At 37.4% G+C, this 21,872-nt stretch overlaps 1 protein-coding gene across 6 annotated transcripts in view; it reads left to right on the top strand.

Annotated features, from left to right (window-relative positions):
• The window catches only part of LOC123500191 (ubiquitin-protein ligase E3C-like), a 58,378-nt gene extending 41,980 nt beyond the window's left edge, over window positions 1–16,398 (top strand). For 4 of the 6 annotated variants that reach the window (XM_045248958.1, XM_045248959.1, XM_045248960.1 and 1 more), the window contains 3 exons: window positions 1,172–1,297; window positions 1,935–2,065; window positions 13,297–16,398. In XM_045248958.1, the coding sequence (XP_045104893.1) occupies window positions 1,172–1,297; window positions 1,935–2,065; window positions 13,297–13,464 (425 nt within the window). In that variant the 3' untranslated portion in view covers window positions 13,465–16,398. Of the gene's footprint in view, window positions 1–896; window positions 1,009–1,171; window positions 1,298–1,934; window positions 2,066–13,296 lie in introns of those variants that run through there. The other 2 variants (XR_006673210.1, XM_045248962.1) reach the window with 2 other exon arrangements.
• The last annotated feature ends 5,474 nt before the right edge of the window (window positions 16,399–21,872 follow it).

The raw sequence follows: 21,872 nt of genomic DNA, 5'->3' as shown, positions 1-21,872 counted from the left end.
CCATATATTACTGCTAGGCACTATTTTTGAAGTGGTTTCCCTATTCTTATTGGTTTTCATCTAAACACCTATTCCTCCATCCATGAAGATGCTGTACAAGTTATCTTTGTTATTTAGCACCAGTATGTGATTTATACATTCATTCTGACAACTTTCATTAGTACTTGGCAAAACAAGTACAGGGGAGACTCAATACTCGAACTTGATTAATTCCAAATGGCTGTTTGAGTATCAAAAAGTTCAACTCGATACCTATAAATCAGGTAATTTGTTCTAATAATTTTTTGTACTTTTAGGAGCCATATTCACAAACCTAGAAAGATCACAAATATTACATATCACCAACCTACAAGGTAAAAAATATAATGTTTAGCAAACGTGAAACATGAAACTGAAACACACGCAGGCTAGAACAAAATGGCTGGACCAAAACATAAACACAGCATTGAACTGTCTCGTTGGTTCTTTGTTATGTCATGCTTAATATATATATTTTGACATTTAATTTAAGCATTATTTTTGTTGTTAGAATATCATATCTAAAATTTTTATTTATATTATTGGTCTTTGGGAGAAAAAAATAATTCTATAACAAATATATTTTGTTCTCAAATGAGTTTCTTTCACCAAGTGCACACAAAGTCAGAAATTTTGTGCATTGTATGAGTGATGGAAACAAAGTAAGGGTGCACATAAAGCCGGAAATAAATGCATTAACCGAGATGCGCACCAAAAGAGGACCTCTATACTGGTGTCAATATGGGGCAATGGTGGCAGTGGGGAAGGAGGCCAGAGCTTTGTTTAGTCATGTGTGCAGCCTTTTGATTACCAGATATTTTCACCACTAATAAGCCTTTGGTGTTAATGTAAGTTTATAAATGAAAAACTATGGACAGAATGCAGAAGAATGTTATTCTGATGACCGCAGCAGCACATCTGGCAGAGGGGGACAGGGAGAGGCCAGGGAGCCTTTGTTTACAACCACGTGGTGGACATTCGACTATCAGGTATTTTTTTGAGTATTAAATCAAAGTTCTGCGTTCGAGTATTGAAAAATTTGCAAAGACGCTCGAGTATTGAGTCTCTATTGTATCTGTTCACATTCAAACTTTATCACTTGATTTCACCTTTCTCCAAAAATTCTCCCTCTATCACCACCTCTGTGTTCCAGGAGTGGTAGATGTTGTTCCTCTTGAATGGCTTCAGATGTTTGATTGGCGAGAACTTCAGATGTTGATATCTGGTGCTTCTGTTCCTATCGACCTTGAAGATTTGATGGATAACACCAGATATGGCGGTAGGCTTGATTTGATATAATGGTTATGAAGTGGTTCTTGACATTAAGAATGACAGGATGCATTACACTTCAATCTGAAAATCCTCATCTCATTCTGCCTTGCATTTCAAGCAGCAGCATCTTTCAATACCAAAGTTTCAGTAGCATGTTTCATTGTAGTCTTGATAAATACAGGTGTCACATGTAGGTGTTCTTTGAATCTAAGAGGATGTTCTTAGATGCTGAGAAAAGTTGAAGTATCCAGCAGTGAGAAAGAGACTGGTACTCTCAATCTTTCACACATTTCTCTGGTAAACTCTGGAACTCCCTACCTGCTTCTGTATTTCAAACTTCTTATGATGACTTCATTTAAGAGGGAGGTTTCAAGACATTTGTCCCTGTCTTTTGACTTATTCTGTCAGACCTGGAAGGGGCTGCTGGTAACAAAGTATTTTTTTTCCTCCCTCCCTTGGCTGGCTTTCCCCTATTACATAAAAAAAAAAAAAAAATCATATATGAAAGTTTTCATATACTCAGTACTCCAGCATTTGATCTCAAATTGCTTCTGAGCCAGTCTCTTTTTTTTTTTTGTTTACAGTAATTTATTCATATTACTATCAATGGTTTGACAGACTATAATTTTATAATTTTTCACCAGGAATCTACAGCACTGAGAATTCAACAATACAAGCCTTTTGGCAAGTCCTTAGAGAATTCAGTGAAACACAAAAACGTCAACTTCTGAAATTTGTCACAAGTTGTTCTAGGCCTCCACTCCTGGGATTCAAGGTAAATTATCTCTGCTTTGAGTATTATTAACCCTTAACTAACAGACTGCTCGATGAGTTGTTCATCTCTCTTTCAGGGTAAAGTTCATATACTTCTAAAGTGTTATGAAAACTATTTCAGTTACATAAATGTATGCCTATGATACTGATTGCAATAATATCTGAGAGGTTATTGCATATCAAACTGGCACATGCTGTGAGTCTTCAGGTTGAACAATGGCCACGGGCTCTCTCTCTCTCTCTCTCTCTCTCTCTCTCTCTCTCTCTCTCTCTCTCTCTCTCTCTCTCTCTCTCTCTCTCTCTCTCTCTCTCTCTCCCCAAGATGGCAGATTCCTGGAAGCAGCTGAAGTAGCTCCAAGCTTTTCTGCCTTAAATTTGCTGAAGGAGGCAACAACCTTGGTGTCCCTACTGCATTTTTGTATTTGTGAAGTGCTATAACTGTTGAGAAGTGTTGAAATAACTGATTTATTCTGGAAAGTGACGATATAGATGGTCTCAAATGAAGCTCTCCCAGGAGGATGTAAACAAACATGGCGGAGACAGGAGACAGAGTTGCTGAGAGAGTGATCCTGGGCAGAAGAGGTGAAAAAAGTGACATAATGCAAACTTTTGAGAGACTGGCAGAGGAGGGAAAAGAAGTTTTGATTTAGAAGATGTAAGTGGCATAGAAGACTCTCAAGATGTCATGAATATGGATGAGACAATTTTAAGGAATGTTTGTGTAAAATTAATTGATAATTCCAGGAGAAACAAGGGTCTGATTAGAAGTTTGATGGGTGATGTTGTAGGCCTTAAGAGGAAGGTCAAACAGTTTGAGACAGAAGCAGAGAATATGAGAAGCCAGTTTGAAGAGTTGAAAAATGAACAAAGCAAACAAGATAAAGTGTTGAATGCCTTACTTAATAATGTGGAAGAAAATAATAAAGCTGTAGAGTCAAGTGTGAAGAAATCAGAGGAGTGTGTAGGAAAAATGGAGCAAAATGAGAGAAATTGAGACAAGTGTTAAAAAGTCTGAAGAATTAGTGGAAAGAAAGTATAATGAGGTTGTAAAATTGAGCAGGGATTTAAATGAGGACAAAATGTGAGCTAACAAAAATGAGCGAGCGCCAGGGTGGAAGAAGTGGTGGGTGACATGAAAGGACTGGTGAAGGGAGAAATCAAGGAAAATGCCAACCTAATACGAGAAGAATGTGAAAGGGCTTCCTCAATTATTATATCGGGAATACAAGAACCAGTGATTGAAAGTAAAGTTAAGAGACAAGATCATGTCAAAAATATGGTGCATAAGATATTTGATGAAATAAAGGATGTTGAAGACAGATGGATGGAAGATATATTAGATATAAGGCGAGTGGGTAGATACGATCACGATAAGAAAAGTTGTAACAAAAGACCTGTGAAAGTGAGATTCAGCTCTGAAAGAACTGCAAGGGAGGTGTTGGCCATGGCAAGCAGGCTCAGAAGGATAGAGGGAATGAAAGAAATCTATATAAATAGAGATATGTCATTACCAGAGAGAATGAAAGTTCAAGAGATGAGAAAAGTGGCTAGAAGTCAAAATGAAAACAGAACAGATGAAGAAGCTAAGAAATATTTTTTGCTATAAGGAGGGGAAAAGTGGTGAGACTGTTCAAGAGAGGTGTGTCAGTAGAGGTGGAAGGGCCATAGGAGGGATGATGGCCCCCAAGGAGTAGTGACAAGAGGTGTGAAGGAAGAAGTCTTTGTGGATCTAAGGTTAATTTATACCAATGTGGATGGCATAAGCTCCAAAAGACTAGAAATAGCAGACTTGCTAAGGAAAAAAAATCCCATGGTATTTTGTATGGTGGAAACTAAAGTAAAAAAAGAGATGAATTTGGAGTTGTTTGGCTAGGAAGGATACAACATTTGGAGGAAAGACAGAGTGGGTAGATTTGGTGGAGGAGTTTGTATTCTGGTCCACAATAGTTTAAGGGTGAAAAATATAGAGATTGAGTCTGAATTAGCTGAAGTGTTAGCAGTGGAAATTACAACGAAAGAAAATAAAAAAATAACAGTGATAACGGCGTACATAGCACCATACACAGGAGCTTGGACAAGAGAAAGCCACAAGAGAATGAGGAAAGAGACCTTGGATACCTTAGAAAAATTAATCAGAGGATCAAATCGCATCATACTTTGTGGTGATTTTAACTGTAAAGAAGTGGACTGGGAAAGTATGGAGCCAAATTGCGAGGAAGGGAGTTGGGGAGCTAAAGTACAGGCAACCCCCATTTAACGAAGGGGTTATGTTCCTAAAAAACACTTCGTTAAGTGAAACTTCGTTAAGCGAACCGATTATAACAAGTTTAACCCCTGATTTGAACTTCCATTAAGAGTAAGCAAAGCGAGAGTGCATCATAGTACAGTAAAAGGTTTAATGAAAGTAAAAATTATGAAGTTAAACATTTAGGTAGTTTAATTTAAGTCATTATAATGTACACTAATGTATGTATGTATGTAACTTTATAATGTTGATGATCTTAACTTTATGAAAGGAGGAAGAGTAAAACGGGAAAGACACTAACCGGCAACCTGTGGAATGTAAACAAAGTGCGCATCATTGTACTGCATACAAAACTTATGTACCACATTTCCACAAGGCTTTCCATTTTATCCATTTTAGAGTCACAAGTTCAGGTGGTTCTTTTAGCTTGCAAGGAAGATACGGTCTTACCAGCCTTCTTAATAGAGTCTGCTGACTTGAAAATAGAGACAGTACAATATGGAGTCAAGATAGTGGCCAGCACTGCTATAGTTTTCTGGCCTCTCTCGTGTCTGTGAATAATATCTAGCTTCATTTGGAGAGTAAGAAACTTCCTGGTCTTCTTACGAACACTAGGCCAATTGCAGGGCATTTTGGTGGTAAGTTGAGCTAGGGAAGACAGGCTGCTGCTGACGCTGTTATGTTTTGACTGGGGAGTGAATGTTGCGCGTGTTGTCCACGAGAGGCTTGATCTTGATCTTGATCTTTATTCTATAGGGGCCCCAGGATTTTTCCTGAGGCAGGCCTTAGTACCAGCAGCTCCTGGTATATTCAAAAGCCTGTCAGCTTGCGTGATATGGTGGGGCTTTCAAATTTGGAAAAAAATTACCTGGATAAAACTTCGTTAAAGCGAGTTTGGTGTTCATTAAACGAGCAGATGGTAGTAAAATGAAACCTTCGTTGTAGCGAAATTTCGTTGTGTGAACCTTCGTTAAACGGGGGTTGCCTGTATTTGACCAAATAGAAAATGCTCTGTACCAACACATCAAAGAAATGACAAGAGTTAGAGATGATAACCCATCAAGATTGGATCTAGTATTTACTAGAAAGGAAGAAGAAATAGGTAATATAACAATTGAGAGCCCACTAGGAAGAGGAGATCACGTAGTCCTAATATGTGAAGTGTGGCTCAGATATGGATTGGAGTGTGAGTCCCAGAAAACTGCGATTAATAAGTACAACTTTAAGAAGGCTGACAGAGAATATGAAGAAATATTTTAGAGAGAGGAGGTGGTTCAAGAGGATCTTGGAATTGAATACAGAGGCAATGCTGGAAGAGGTACTGAGAGTATACGACGAAGTGGTTCAGAAAACAGTCCCTTTATATAAGCCAGGAGAGAGAGATAAAAAAGTGTGGTTTAACGAGCGATGCAGAAAAGCCAAAGAAGAGAGAGATAGAGCATGGAAAAATATGAGAAAAAGAAGGAATGAAGGGACAAAGGAAAAGTATCACAGAGCACGGAATATGTATACAGAGGTGAGAAGAGAGGAAGAGGCTAAATATGAGAAAAACATTGTGGATAAATATGAAAGTGATCCTAAACTTTTTTACAAATACATTAATGGTAAAACAAAAATTAAAGGTGCAATTCAGAGGCTGAAAGTGAAAGGAGAGATTATTGAAGATGAGCGAGAAATAGCTCAGGTATTAAATAAAAAGTTTAAATCAGTGTTTGTAAAAGATGGTGATTATGTTGGAGAAGAAGGAGTACTAGTAGGATATCAAGGACCCAAGTTGGAAAACATTGTATTTGATAGAAAGGAAGTCATAACAAGACTTCAGATGCTGGATGTAAATAAGGCAATGGGACCGGACCAAATGTCAGGATGGGTGTTGAAATGTTGTGCTGAGGAATTAAGTTGGCCAATTCATCAGTTATACATGAAGTCATTAAAAGAAGGATATGTTCCGGAAAAGTGGAAGGAAACGCAAATAGTGGCTATACATAAAGGAGGAAGTAGAGAGTCACCGTTAAACTACAGGCCTGTTTCTCTTCTGTGTATATTGACAAAGGTGTTAGAGGGAATAATAAGAGATAGATGGATAAAGTTCCTAGAAGAAAGAGAAATTCTTTCATCAAAGCAATTTGGATTTAGAAAGGGAAGATCTTGTGTTACCAATCTTCTAAGTTTTTATTCAAGAGTAATTGACATAGTTGATCTGAAAAGAGGATGGGTTGACTGTATATATCTTGATCTAAAAAAGGCTTTTGATAAGGTATCCCATAAAACACTTCAGTGGAAGATGGAAAAATATGGAGGACTTGGGGACAAGATACTTATATGGATGACAAGTTACTTATCAGGGAGGAAAATGAAGACAGTAGTATGGGGTGTAAGCTCTGAATGGGCTGAAGTAGAGAGTGGAGTCCCCCACAGAGTCTGTGTGGCACCTAATGTTCCTGATAGGATATGTAAATGATCTACCAGAGGGATGGAGTGAGAAGTTATATTAATTTGTTGCAGATGATGCAAAAATAATGATGAAAAGACAAGTAAAATCCCAAGAAGATTGTCAAGGTTTACAAGAGGACTTGGATATTATTCATGAATGGAGCAATAAATGGATGATGGAATTTAATGCTGACAAATGTCATGTGTTGGAAATGGGAAGAAGTATACACAGACCTCATGCAAGCTATAACTTAGGTGGAGTGAATCTAATGTGTGTAGAAAGAGAAAAAGACTTGGGGGTTATAGTACAAAACAACTTGTCACCTGAGGGACATATAAACAAAATTGTAGGGGAAGGTTTGGCAATAGTTGCAAATATCAGAACTACATTTACTCACCTGAATGAAACACTGGTCAAAAAAGTAATAGAATCAATTCTGAGACCAAAATTAGAATATGCACAGGTGGTGTGGGCGCCTCATTTGAGGAAACATATACATAAACTGGAACGGGTACAAAGAGCGGCAACGAAACTGGTGCCAGCCTTGCATGATATAGATTATCAGGAAAGATTATGTAGACTAAATCTGCCAATGTTGGAAGAGAGAAGAAGAAGAGGTGATATGATCCAACTGTTCAAGTGTGTAAATGAGATTGACAAGATTGATAGAGATGACTTTCTCGAGCTGGATATGACGAGAAGACCAAAAGATAATCATGATTTGAAATTGAGGATTCCGGGGTGTACAACTGATATTAAAAAGTTCAGTTTCCCAGCAAGAATTGTCACTGCCTGGAATAGATTACCGGAGGGTGAAGTGAGAGCAAGAAATATCCATAGTTTTAAAGAAAAGTATGATAAATGGATTCAAGCAAATGGGACACCACGAGTGTAGCTCATTTCCCGTAGCAAACTTATAGGTAAACTCTCTCTCTCTCTCTCTCTCTCTCTCTCTCTCTCTCTCTCTCTCTCTCTCTCTCTCTCTCTCTCTCTCTCTCTCTCTCTCTCTCTCACACACACACACACACACACTGAGCAGAGTTATAAAGCAAAAAGACGATTGTGAAATACTGCAGGAAGACCTAAATAAGATCTGGGAATGGAGTAAAAAGTGGAAATGGAATTCAATGTGGACAAAAGCCATGTCATGGAAATGGAAAAGAGTGACCCGTGGGAATCTATAAGATGGGAGATGGAGTAGAACTGGATTAAGTAAAAAAGGAAAAGGACTTAGGAGTGACGATGGAAGAAAACAATCAACCGGTAAGCCATATTGATAGAATTTTCAGAGACATATAATTTGGTAAGGAATATTGGATTAGCATTTCACTACATGGACAAAGAAATGATGAAGAAATTGATAAGTACTATAATAAGACCCAGATTGAAATATGCAGGAATAGTGTGGACCCCCTATAAAAAGAAACACAAGGAAGTTGGAGAGACTACAAAAAATGGCTACAAGAATGGTTCCAGAATTTGAAGGGATGACATATGAGGAAAGACTAAAGGCAATGGATCTACCAACCCTGGAACAGAGAAGAGAGAGAGGGGATCTGATACAAGTTTATAAATTGATCAACGGAATGGACCAAGTGGATAATGAGAAACTGATCCTGAGAGAAGAATATGCCATTCGAAGCACAAGATCGCAGAGTAAAAAGCTGAGAAAGGGAAGATGTCTGAGAGATGTTAAAAAATATAGTTTCCCACAAAGATGTGTTGAGACGTGGAACAGTTTGAGTGAAGAAGTGGTGTCAGCAATGAGTGTGCATAGTTTTAAAGAAAAATTGGATAAGTGTAGATATGGAGACGGGGCCACATGAGCATAAAGCCCAGGCCCTGTAAAACTACAACTAGGTAAATACACACAGTAATCATAAAAAAGACATAGTCCCCTCCCAACATACAATACCTTAGTCTTAGTCTAATGGGAAGAAGTGATCATGTGACATTAGAATTGGAAATGTAGGAAGAGGATGGGATAAGATACAGAGATGACAACAAATAAGAGAGATTAAATTATGCAAGGACAGATTTTGAAATATTAAGAAAATTTTTTGCTGATATTGAACGGAAGGACAATACAAGAGAAATATGAAATATTCATACAGAAATATAATGAAGGAGTAAAGAAATAGTTATGTACCTTTTTATAGAGCTAAGAAAAAAATACACACTTGGTACAATGATAGGTGCACAGAAGCTAAAAATGCAAAAGATAAAGCTTGGAAGAAACTCAAAAAACAGAGAAATGACAATAACAGACAGCAGTATAAGGATGCGAGAAATGAATATTTTAGAGTAAGGAGAGAGAAAGAAAGAAACTGAGAAAGATGTGGTGCAAAAAAGCAAGGATGAACCCAAGCTTTTCTACAAATTTATAGATGGTAAGATGAAGAATAAGGAAACAATAGAAAAAATAATCAAAGGAGGGAAGACATACCAAACAGCAGAGGAAACAGTGAAATAATGAATGAGAACTCCAAAATTGTGTTCACTGAAGAAGAGGATTTTGCAGAACCAAATTGGACATGGCATTGTTGAGGATTGCAGGAAATCATAGTGCACAAAGAAGATATTATAAGATAATTTGAATGTCAGAAAAGCAATGGGGTCAGATGGTGTATCAGGCTGGATACTCAAGGTATTATATAACCCTCCTCTTTAAAGTTGACATGGATCTCTCTCTTCTCAGTCTTGTTTCAATGATGCACATTACATCCAGCTTTTTCTCTTTCAAGTAATCCCGAACTTCCAATATGCTTGATAACAACCCATCTATGTTAGTACAAGTCACTCTTAATTTATTGCCTGCTCCATGTCCTATTTTTTCCTTAGGTACCACTTCTTTAGTCTCACATCCAGAACCCTCCAGTAAAAATTCCTCTTCTCTGTCTGTTCTTTTCTTTTTTTTTTTTTTTTTTTTTTTCCTTAGCTTCACTTCTTAGCACTTTCTCCTTTTCCCTTTTCTCTAAGTTCATCTCTCTCTTTATTCATATATCCTTAGCTTCACTTCTTAGCACTTTCTCCTTTTCCCTTTCCTCTAAGTTCATCTCTCTTTATTCATATATCCTCGTGTTCAGCATCTTCGGCCAGCTTCCCTTTTCTAGCCATAATTTCCTCTACAGCCACTTGAGGTCTCATTTTCACCTTCATTGGTCTCCTACCCCCTTCACTGTATCTTTCCAGCCTGATCATCTCCTCCCCCTCCTGCTCAAAATCTAGTGTGCTGTCTTGTACTCGTTTTGGCCAATTCTCTTTCTTCACATTTTCTCGTGAATTTATTTAGATTTTTCTTCTTTCATCCCATAAATCACGTAGCCATTTTTTCTTGTCCACTGCATCCTGCACCAAATCTTCCTTCTCCTTGATAACTTCTATTACAGCGACTTTTGTGTTCTGAATTTGTCTCCTTACCACTTCTGAAAATTTGATTTTTTTTCCATTCATTTCTTAGTTCTTTCAACTTGTTATCACCTAATCCACCTTCTGCCCTGTCTGTAATCCCATCCTACACTTTAGCCTGCAAGCTCTGTAAAGAGCTTTCATAATTTTGGCATGTGGTTTTTAGAATGTCATTTTGCTTCCTTATTTCCTGCATCTCCTCTTTCAATTCCTGATTTATTGCACTGACTTTCTCACATTCAGCTACTCTCAATTTCAGGGCTGTGTTCTCCGTTATCAGTCGGTCTTGTTTGTCCATGAGACTGGACATCACCTTCATATATCTTAATTCTCTTTCTACATTAATAAGCCTTCTCATATTACCTCATTCATCCCTGAAACCCGAGAAATCCTTTTCCATAGTATCGTCTGACAGTTTCCTTAAACCAATAGGGGTTTCTATAAAGCGGTGGTAATCACTCAGCGTATTTTTTTATTCTGCCATACGCCTGACCGCTACTTGGTTCCATCTCTCTCTCGTTATTCATTCCTTATATGGGATCTAACACTTATTTAATTTGGAGATAGGAGAACCTATGGCCCCCTCTCCCCCTGTACATACATCTAGGCCAGTCTCCAATTCCTTTTGTAGTAATCTCTGCGAGCTGCTCAGATGCGTGTGTCCTGCACGGTGTCTGCGCACAATGTGTGTGTGTTTGTGTGAGAGAGAGAGAGTGTTTTTGTTTTAATGAAAGTATTTGCTATTTAGTTGCATATACTATGTAGTACATATATTGAATATACTAAACTTTCAGTTACAATTCAATAAATGCAGAACTTTAAAGTTGGTTCTGGGTGTGCCTTTCGAGCAGCATGGTGATGGTGCTAGAATGTTTTGTCTTCATTAAAATTGCACTGTTTTGTTCCACCTTGAATTGAGATTGTAAATATCAATTCAGTTAAGTAATTTTTTGCCATACTTAAAACTGTACTGTTACATTTTACCTTAAATTGAAATACGAGTGTTCTTAAGTGCTTAGCCTGGGAGCCATAGGATAATAATTCCATTACTCTAGCATCTGAATCATTTGCAATATTCTTTTTAGAATATGAATATACAGCTGTCTTAGAACCAGAACTGTTATTTATAGTCTACCAGTCAGAAGAATTAAAATCCTATAGATAACAAGTAAAACATGATAAAACTGGAAAACCTTAACTCACGTATGTTTAGCAGACTGTAGTGTGCCTGTTTATATATTGTACAAATACACACCACCCATTTATCTGCCCACACACACACACACACACACACACACACACACACACACACACACACACACACACACACACACACACTGTCAAGACGTTGCTAAGCAGCTCGCAGGGAAAGCCCTTCAACAGGCATTGGAGCCTGACCTAGACATATATGCAGGGGTGATAGGGGGCCATAGGGTTCTCCTGTCCCCATAATAAAATAAGATTTGGATACCGTATAGACAGAAAAATGGAGAGAGAAATGGAACTGGGTGGCGCGGCCAGACGTATGACATCAAAACAAATGCCAGGCTGTGAAAATCAGTGATTTATTAGCAGTGATGACTCATTAGCAACAAATCAATTTTATTACTACGCACCATGGACTCTATACGCTATATTACACTAAATAATTTGGCATTATCATCAATTTATCTTTATCCGATAAAACATCCAAATTCTGTTTAACAAAACAACTTGTAGAGTGAGATTTACAACATAATAGATTCTTTTTAAGTATCGATAGTATCGGCAGAAAACAAGCCAATACCGATATCCCTTAAATGGGCCAATACTGATACATTGGTACATCTCTAATTAGAATGATCACCCTTTTTAGGAACAGGCTGAATCTAGGCAAACTTCCAGCAAGAAAGAAAAGTAGAAGTTGATAGGCAAAGTTGAAAGAGTTTGGCTAGGCAAGATGCAAGCACGGAAGCACAGTTTTTGAGAACAATAGGAGGGACCCCATCAGGTCCATAAGCCTTCTGAGGGTTTAGGCCAGCGAGGGCATGATAAACATCATTACAAAGAATTTTGATTGAAGACCTTAAATAGTCAGAGGGAGGAGGAGAGGGAGGAATAAGCCCAGAGTCATCCAAAGATTTAAGAATATAGTTCAGCTTTACAGACAGAAGAGATGGCAGTGGTGCCATCATGATGAAATAAAGGAGGGAAAGGTGAAGAAGTAAAGATATTGGAGATGTTTTTGGCCAGATGCCAGTCTCGAGGGGAATTTCAGTTTGAAAGATTTTGACATTTTCTGTTTATGAAAGAGTGTTTGGCAAGTTGAAGAAAACACTTGGCATGATTCCCGGCAGAAATATAAAGTGCACGAGATTCAGAAGATGGAAGACTCAAGTACCTTTTGTGGGCAGCCTCTCTATCACATATAGCACAAGAACAAGCTGTGTTAACCAAGGTTTAGAAGGTATAGGTTGAGAGAAGAATGAGGAATGTATGCCTCCATGCCAGACATAATGACCTCGTTTATATGTTAAGCACAAAGAAATGGGTCTCTGACATGGAATCCAACAGTAATCACTTCAAGGAAAATTAGCATGATACCTCCTGAAGTCCCCCAACTGGCAGAGGCAAAATGCCAGAGGCACCTCCGCTTTGGTGGATTGCAGAAATAGGACAAGATGCAGAAATGAAATTGTGATCAGAGGAGCCCAATGGAGATGATAGGGTAACAGCATAAGCAGAAGGATTAGAGGTAAGGAGGAGATCAAGAATGTTGGGCATGTCTCCAAGACAGTCAGGAATATGAGTAAGGTGTTGCACCGGTTGCTCTATGTCATGGAGGATAGAAAAGTTGAAGGCTAGTTTATCAGAATGGCCAGTGAAGGATGAGGAAAGCCAAAGCTGGTGGTGAACATTGAAATCAAGAATGGAGATCTTTGCGAAAGTGTAGAGGGAAAGAATGTGCTCCACTTTGTATGTTAATGTATGTTAAATAGTCAAAGAATTTACTATAGTCAGAGAAATTAGGGGAGAGATAGACAATACAGATAGATTTAGTTAGAGAGCGACTATTGAGTCAAAGCTAGGTGGTGGAAAACTTGGAAGATTCGAGCGTGTGCAGTTTACATATATGATAATTCTTTTCTTTTTTTCTTTCCCACAGGAACTGCAGCCACCATTCTGTATCCAGCCATCGGGATCAGAGGATCGTCTTCCTACTGCTTCCACTTGCATGAACCTGTTGAAGTTGCCAGAATATAAAAATGAGCACACACTCAGAGAAAAACTTCTTTATGCCATTACATCTGGTTCTGGTTTTGAGCTGTCCTAAAACATGGCATTGATAGCTGCAAGGAATATTAGATTTTCAGTGTTGTCAGCTCAACTATTGATAACCCTGTGATTGATTAAAATAAAAAGGTTTTACCGTAATGTGAAGCAAGTCCCATCTCTTTGATGAATTATACAGGAAGAAAACACCCTTATTATATGAGTGAATAAATTGCTTGCTTAATATGTTTGAGTTCCAGGTAATGAACTGATTGATCTTGCTATTTCCAGCAACTTTTTTAGCCTATGAAATATATATATATATACTAGTACTGGTCCTCATAAGCATGTGTTATTAACATTATATGGAAACTAACATTTCTAGAGTGGACAATATTTTGTGACATACAATAATCTAAACCTCTTGGTTGAAAAAAGATATTTACTTCAAGTATATGAGTAGCTCCACAAGAGAACAATCCAAGCACCATTTCTTAAAATATGCAAAAAACTGCTTGTAAAGTTTTACATTTTAATATTTTCAAAGCCACCATATATGATTTTTGTGAAACATATATCAAAACACTCCTTGGCACGTCAGCTTTCCAATCGGCATGAAAAATATTTTTTATCCAATTCAGCAATTATTGATAACAAAAACAGTCCAGTCATTTATTTAGTTCAAGTCAGTTTGATGTATTCTTGTAAATTCCAGATGTACTTACCACACTGATGTAAATGTTGAATGTTGATTCACCCTTTTCTCCCCCCTCCCCCTTATACCCTAGCCTCATGATTAGTTGTCATAATTGAGCACCTCATTGTCTTCCTCGTCAGGAGGCATGACATTGTGCTCAATTGTGCCAGCCTGGAGGCACTAATAAAAGACCTTCTTGTCATCTGGCATGAGGCATAAAAAGCTTTTTAGGTCACTGAGCTTCTCTTCACTGAGGTTCAGGGGGGCTTCATTAAGGGTTAACCCAGGAACCTCCATGTCAACAGAAATTAAAGATACGCAACATTGCATCGAGGTTTAGATCGTATTGTCATAGAGATAATAATCTAAGCATCATGAAGTGGAAAAGGACACAGGAATACATGTTTTCGTTAGGGATAGTGCTTGGATCGTTCTCCCGTGGAGCTATTCATGCATATGCACACACACAAACACTACAATATATGCAATAGTAATACCATACTTTGATTTGTGTTCAACACTGATAAGTCTGATTTTCCCATCTTTGTTATTAGCTCATATGCTATTCATTGTTTTTCTAACTACAAAATTGCACTGCGCAGCAATTATTTTATTGTTATTACAACTTGTAATCCACAAAATACATGTATTCAATGAAGAGTAAATAGAAAAAACATGCATTTAATGAGATCAAGATCTTCAAAATGCAAAGGAGAATTATGTAAGAGGAACCTGTGGACTGGCTAAAGAGATTCAGTGTTCTGTCATTGTCTCAAAATTTTAAAAAGGAAAAACACTTGGGTGGCTGAGTGAAAATGTGTGGCTCACTGAGGTAATTCAGACATACCATAATAAAAGGATTAATTAATGAAGCAAATTGTAAATGATGCTCAATTATATAGTAATGCCATGAGTTTTGGAAGGAGGGGATGCAAAGCAAGATTTTGATTGCACACTGAGAATAACAAGAAAAATGAAAAGAACATGTCCTGTTCTGACCATTGAAAAATCATCACAAGGAGACCATACATTGAAGATAGAGATGTATGAATAAGGATTATAATACTATCAGCAGCAATGAGAGTATTCATTATGTTAAAAACAGAGCCAATTTTAGTATTGTCATTTTATTGTTTTTGGATTCAACAAGACTTAAAACACTATATTCCTTTATATGATTTTGGCTAAATACCTTTGGGAGGTATAACTTCTTTTCCTATATTTTATTATTTTGAAGGGCAATTTATTTGTATGGATCTTACAGATAGGACAATTTCTACAGTTGCTCCTTGAAGTTGGATATTTTTATAATAAGTGGAAATGTAAAGGCCAAACCCACTCGGCTTTCTCTTCTCAGGTCTGACCATGCACCAAAGCAAAGGAAATAAACTTATTAAAAAATAAAACCATATTAACTAGATGTATAGTAAAGGATTATCAGGTCAGTCTCTGGAGTAAAAAAAACTATTTTAAAGAATAATCTTTACCTTCCTCTACCTTGAGATTTAACAGTTTTGAAAACATTTCTCATTGTGGTATTTTCCAGTATGCTAATGAGTATTCATTATTTATCTTGCTGTGTTGATCTTCAGTAGCCACAGTTAATACTTTCTTCCTTTCCTAAAGGTCTCCAACATATAATGTGCAGGATACATCTTGAGTCTTATATTTAACTGTCAATGACAGGGAGTCCTATTTTACTGTCATATCATTCTGTCATTCTCTCCTTCACTATTCATGCTCAAAATACAAATTATATTTAGGTGCACACACACACACACACACACACACCCCATTTAATTCTATTTGTGGACAAATTAAAGCTTAAAAAGTCAAGGTTACCTTGTGTGTGCATACATATTCATGTAGTCCTTTTCTCAGAAATGTTATTCTGTACATGCCCAAGATTACAAGATAATGCAATGATCATACAAAGTTCATGAATTTGTGTTTATCTTAGCATGGCAGGTTGTAAATGGAATGCTGCAAGAAAAATGTAGGTCAGTACTGATATTCTAAAATATTGCAGGCATCTTAAGTTTAAATAGTTCTTTATTTATACCAAACCTATATATATATTCCTGTGTCATCTTTATCTCAAATATCTATTTATTTGCTTTTATTATGTATGCAAGGGACAACATTGTAAGATAATAAAAGGATAAATACTGCATAAACACTAAAACTGTATATCCATTCAAAAGTTTAGTTAAGATTTGGTTTTACTGCAGATGAGCAAGTTTTCTGTACATATGAATATATTACTGTAAGTAAAAGTAAGATGATAATATACAATCATAAACAGTATCATTTTCTCCATAGATATAAAAATCAATTAGACAGTATTCTGAGATGGAATTTTAGAGGAACAGCCAGTGAGTGTGTCTCATCATGCTGAGGAGGGATGATAAAGGTTGGGCAAATAAGGACAAAATAAGGTAGAGGAACAGCCAGTGTGTCTCATTATGCTGAGGAGGGATGATAAAGGTTGGGCGAATAAGGACAAAATAAGGAATATATTATGACGCTAATGTATATTCTTAACTGTTATGCAATGTTCTGTTTAAATTTGGTGTCTGAATTGGTAATCAACTTCACTGTTTACATTATTACAATGACTTATAATTTATGTTTTTATATGTTTATACTTCTCACATGCCCATGACCATAGTATAATAGAAGACTAGTTGATGTATATCATTTGAAGAATACATTGTGGACAGGTATGTGTAGTGTGCACCATGATAGAATATGATTGTGCACACTACATAGCCTATTGAAGAGTGAGGAAGATAGGGAAGAGAAGACACACACACCGCGCAGTGTAGTGGTTAGGATGCTCGACTCACAATCGAGAAGGCCGGGTTCGAGTCCCGGTAAGTAGCGAGGCAAATGGGCAAGCCTCTTAATGTGTAGCCCCTGTTCACCTAGCAGTAAATAGGTACGGGATGTAACTTGAGGGGTTGTGGCCTCACTGTCCCGGTGTGTGTTGTGTGTTGATGTAGTCTCAATCCTACCCGAAGATCAGTCTATGAGCTCTGAGCTCGCTCCGTAATAGGGAAGACTGGCTGGGTGACCAGCAGACGACCGAGGAGGTGAATTACACACACACACACACACACACACACACACACATTATGTATGCATCGTTCAAACAAAACAAAAAAAAAAAAGAGATCCATGTCAACTTTAACAAGTTAACCGCGTATCGGGCCACCCATGTACCGAGCAGATGTTTCACTTGTTGCGTATTGGTACATCTGAGGCCCGAATATCACTTTCTACAAACTATTACAAACATGAGTATGTAAACAATTTGTGCTTAAATTTGTATTTTTTTTTTTTTTTACGGCAAGGCCTATAGCACCTGTAGGCACACTTGAAGAGTGTATGGGAAGTGCTGTTCAGCTTCCGCCCATTAGTGGCGCAGGCAATTTTATTTATAGTGGTACCTATATTAGGGCCCATATCACCACCCAAGCTCATCTTGGGTGTAACCACCTAGAACCTGGGTATCATGGTGATATGTAGGTAACTTTAAACCACTCAACAAATGGCAAAGTGTTTTAAGGCTATACGTGGTAGGATTCAAACCTACGTGTGGACGTCTGCCCAATCCACTACGCCACTACAAATGCGTTGCTAAGGTACCGGAAAATAAGATAAAAATTATAAGACAATAATTTCATTTGTTGAAAGAAAAAATAGGCTTCTGAAATACAAGTAATGTTTGGCGACATATTACTTCAAAAATACAATCAATATAAGAAAATAATGGAATATTAGATCATCATAATATTGATCACTACTAATTACACGTCATGTTTTTCGTTGAAACATGAAATGCAAAGGTGTCGTTGACCCTCACATTCATTGCAATAGGTGTATACTCTCCTAGCCTTGTTTGTGGCCACCTTGTATCCCTCAGACAGTGAGATTTTCTCATAGCATCCTCTGCATCGCTTCCTTCTGTTTTTGTTTAGTCCATCTGTTCTTTTCTTGCACCCAATATATCAGAGGTCCTCTTCCCTGGTTTTGTAATTTCCTCAGGAATGTTTTTAGTAAGAGAGGATTACTGATTCTGTGAAGGTTTTTAGGCATACTTGTTTTGCTGAGCAGTATCTATTGTATAGAATTTGAGCATTTGTCACTGATAATCCAGCAATCATTTCCAGAGCCAGCTTCTTGTACTACTTCCTTAATTTGCGGAGTGGCGAGTAGTAGAAATTGAGTTGATCAGCAACATCCACACTTTTTTTTTTTTTTTTTTTTGCTTTATTGTACTTAATGATACTTTCAGGTTTTACAATCTCTTCTCCTTTACTGTTTTTCTTTCCACTTGGAACTTAGTTATTACCTTACTCAGGTACTGTTGATAGTGTCAAGAATATATCATCATATGCTATATAGCCTATGCCTGGCACACTGGTGTACCAATACGCAATAGAAGGGAAAAAAATTACTGGTCCGCGATTCGTTATATATTTGTACCATGGATTTTTACACTCTATACTAGAGACCACACTCTCACAATGATATATATCTCTTCTCTCTGCAAAAGTCCAATGGACACTGGAGTGGTCGGGTAATGAAGGTTACGCAGTGCGGGCGAGTGTGCTGAGTTGCTAAACGTGTTAAAGAGGAGGGATATAATACCAGGAGGGACAGGAAGGATAAAGGGGGAGGAGGAGTGCTAATAAAGGTTCGTGATAATATATATGTGGAGGATGTGCTATATGGTGAGGACAAAGTGGAAGTAATGGGAGAAACAATCAGAACAGAAGATTTGAAGAAAAGAAAAATTATAGCTACATATGTTCCACCAAAGACTAATACATGGAGATCAGAAGAGCATAAAGATATGCAAAGAAAGGTGATAAAGTGCCTACATAACATGATAAGAAGAGATGGAAGAACACTCTTAGATGGAGACTTTAACTGTAAAAAAAATAAACTGGAGAGAGATGGAAGTAATGGATAATGCTGGGCAGTGGAGCGAGAAAATGTTACAGTTGGACCAGTGGGTGGAGGAGTCAACAAGGTACAGGGGCAAAGAAGAACCATCGTTGCTTGACCTAGTTTTCACAAAGAAACCAGAGCCCCCTCCTATCATACAATACCTTAGTTCAATGAGGAAAAAGTGATCATATGACATGAGAGATGCAAATGCAGGAAGAAGATGAGACAAGTTAAAGAGAGGATTATAAAGGAGAGAGATTAAATTATGCGAAAATGGATTTTGAAAAATTAAGGATTTATTTTGCTGATATTGAGTGGAGTAATATTATGTGCAGAAAGACTGTACAAGAGAAATATGATACATTCTTACAGAAATACAATGAAGGAGTATAAAAGTTTGTTCCTGTTTATAGAGTTGAGAAAACAATACATGCTTGGTACAATACTAGATGCATACAAGCAAAAAAGACAAAAGATAAAGCGTGGAAGAAACTCTTAAAGCAGGGAAATGACTATAACAGACAGCAGTATAAAGATGCTAGAAATGAATATATTAGAGTAAGGAGAAAGGAAGAAATTTTGAGAAATGGATCCAATTTGGGAAATAATTACAAGTTCAATAAATGAAGGGAAAGTTCCACTAGAATGGAAGAGAGCCAACGTAATACCGATATTTAAAGGAGGAAAGGCAACTGAACCACTAAACTACAGACCAGTATCACTTACAAGTGTTGTAGGGAAGTTACATGACATAATTATCAAAGAAAAATGGGTTAAATTTCTATAAGAGGAGCAAGTCATATCGAACAGACAATTTTGGTTCAGGACAGGGCGGTCATGTGTATCAAACTTATTAAGCTTCTACTCGAGTTATTGCAGACTTGAAAACAGATGGATGGATAGACACAGTATACATGGACATTAAAAAGGCCTTTGATAAAGTCCCTCACGGAAGACTACTTTGGAAACTAGAGAACATAGGACTGTGTGGAACCTTCCTCGAATGGACAAGAGATTATTTGAAGGATAGGGAAATTAGAACTGTGATCAGAGATACATACTCATCTTGGGGTAAAGTAACTAGCGGAGTGCCACAAGGGTAAGTGTTAGCCCCCATATGTTTCAAGTTTATGTAAACGACATTCACATTGGGATAAACACTTATATAAATTTATTCGCTGATGATGCAAAGTTGCTAGAGTTATCAAAACCAGAGAGGAATGTCTGCTGTTGCAGGAAGATTTAAACAAGATCTATGAGTGGAGCAGGAAGTGGAAATTGGAGTTTAATACCAAAAAATGCCACATAATGGAACTAAGAAAGAGTAAGAGAAAACTGGTATGAAACTATTTGATGGGAGAGGAAAAATAATGAAGACTAAAGAGGAAAAAGATCTTGGAGTGATCATACAAGAAAATCTGAGCCCTGATAAACACATAAGCAAGATACTTGGACTATCATATAAAATGTTGACTAATATAAGAGTGGCACATCATTATATGGATAAAGATATGATGAAAAAAATCATCACAAGCATGATACGCCCAAGGCTGGAATATGCAGCAGTGGTATGGTTTCCAAGCTCTAAAAAGGATACAGTAAAACCTCGCTTGACGAACATCTCTAAGGACGAACAATTCGGGAGACGACCAAAAAATTTGTCAATATATCGACCCAGAGGACGAACGATATTTCGGGGGACGAACACGGTTAAACGGCTCGCCGGCAGTTTGTGTGATAACCAACCCGGCTATCACACAACAACAAAACAAAACATAAGTACAAAAGAAAATAGAAACAGGAACATACAAAAAATATTACATAACAATCTCCGTGCCACCACGATTTTCTCCTGTTTTTCCTGGGCATAGTGATGTTACCAGCGCGCTCTACTGTAGCTTCCTCGACGTTATCCTCGCTGCTCTGGTGGCTCTCATGACTATCTTCTTAGATCTTGTCTGTCTTCCTCCCCATCCTCCTCTCCTCCATTCCATCATGCCATCAACGTCCAGTCTCTCAAGTAAATAACCTTTTCTGTTTTATTAATTTTATTATCATTTTGATACCATTTAGGTAAGTAAAACAATTTAGGCTTTTTATAATTATTTTGTTCATGTCATGCATACATTAAAAGTCTATTTTGAATGGATTTTATGGACAAAAGTATTTTTTTTTTGGTCTGGAACAGATTAATGGTATTTCAATACATTATTATGGGAAAAATTTATTTAGGGGACGAACAAATCGGGTGACGAACAAGATTTAGGAACGAATTATGGTCGTGAGCTGAGGTTTTACTGTATAAGAAAATTGGAAAGGATACAGAAGATTGCCACAAAGATGGTGCTGGAATTAAAGGACCTCACATATGAAGAATAAATAAAGGAAATAGGACTGCCAACCTTACAAGATAGAAGAGAACGCGGGTACCTAATAACAATGTACAGTAAATCCACGTTATATGGTACATATGCGTTCCTGAAAACCTTACCGCAAATTGAAATTACCGTATACATATAATAATAGGGAATGCGTTCCAGCACATCAAAAGTCACCCCTACAGAAATTAAAATACATGAAAATAGTCATAAAAAAAATGTAAAGTACTGCGCAAAAGATATAAACAGAAAATGTTTTTATTTACCTTTCACTCGCCATGTATTCTATTAGATGATGTCCCTCCCGAGGCTAAGGGACAGTAGGAATTTCAGCCCTTACTCATCTTCTGCTGAGTGGGCAAATGAGGACAAGACATCGTCGTCTGCATTGTCAGAAGCAGATATGGAAGGGCCAGCTGTAGCAGGGTCGGCACG

This window comes from Portunus trituberculatus, chromosome 50, assembly GCF_017591435.1.
Source record: "Portunus trituberculatus isolate SZX2019 chromosome 50, ASM1759143v1, whole genome shotgun sequence".
NCBI classification, from domain to species: domain Eukaryota; kingdom Metazoa; phylum Arthropoda; class Malacostraca; order Decapoda; family Portunidae; genus Portunus; species Portunus trituberculatus.
This window is presented reverse-complemented; position numbering and strand designations above follow the sequence as displayed.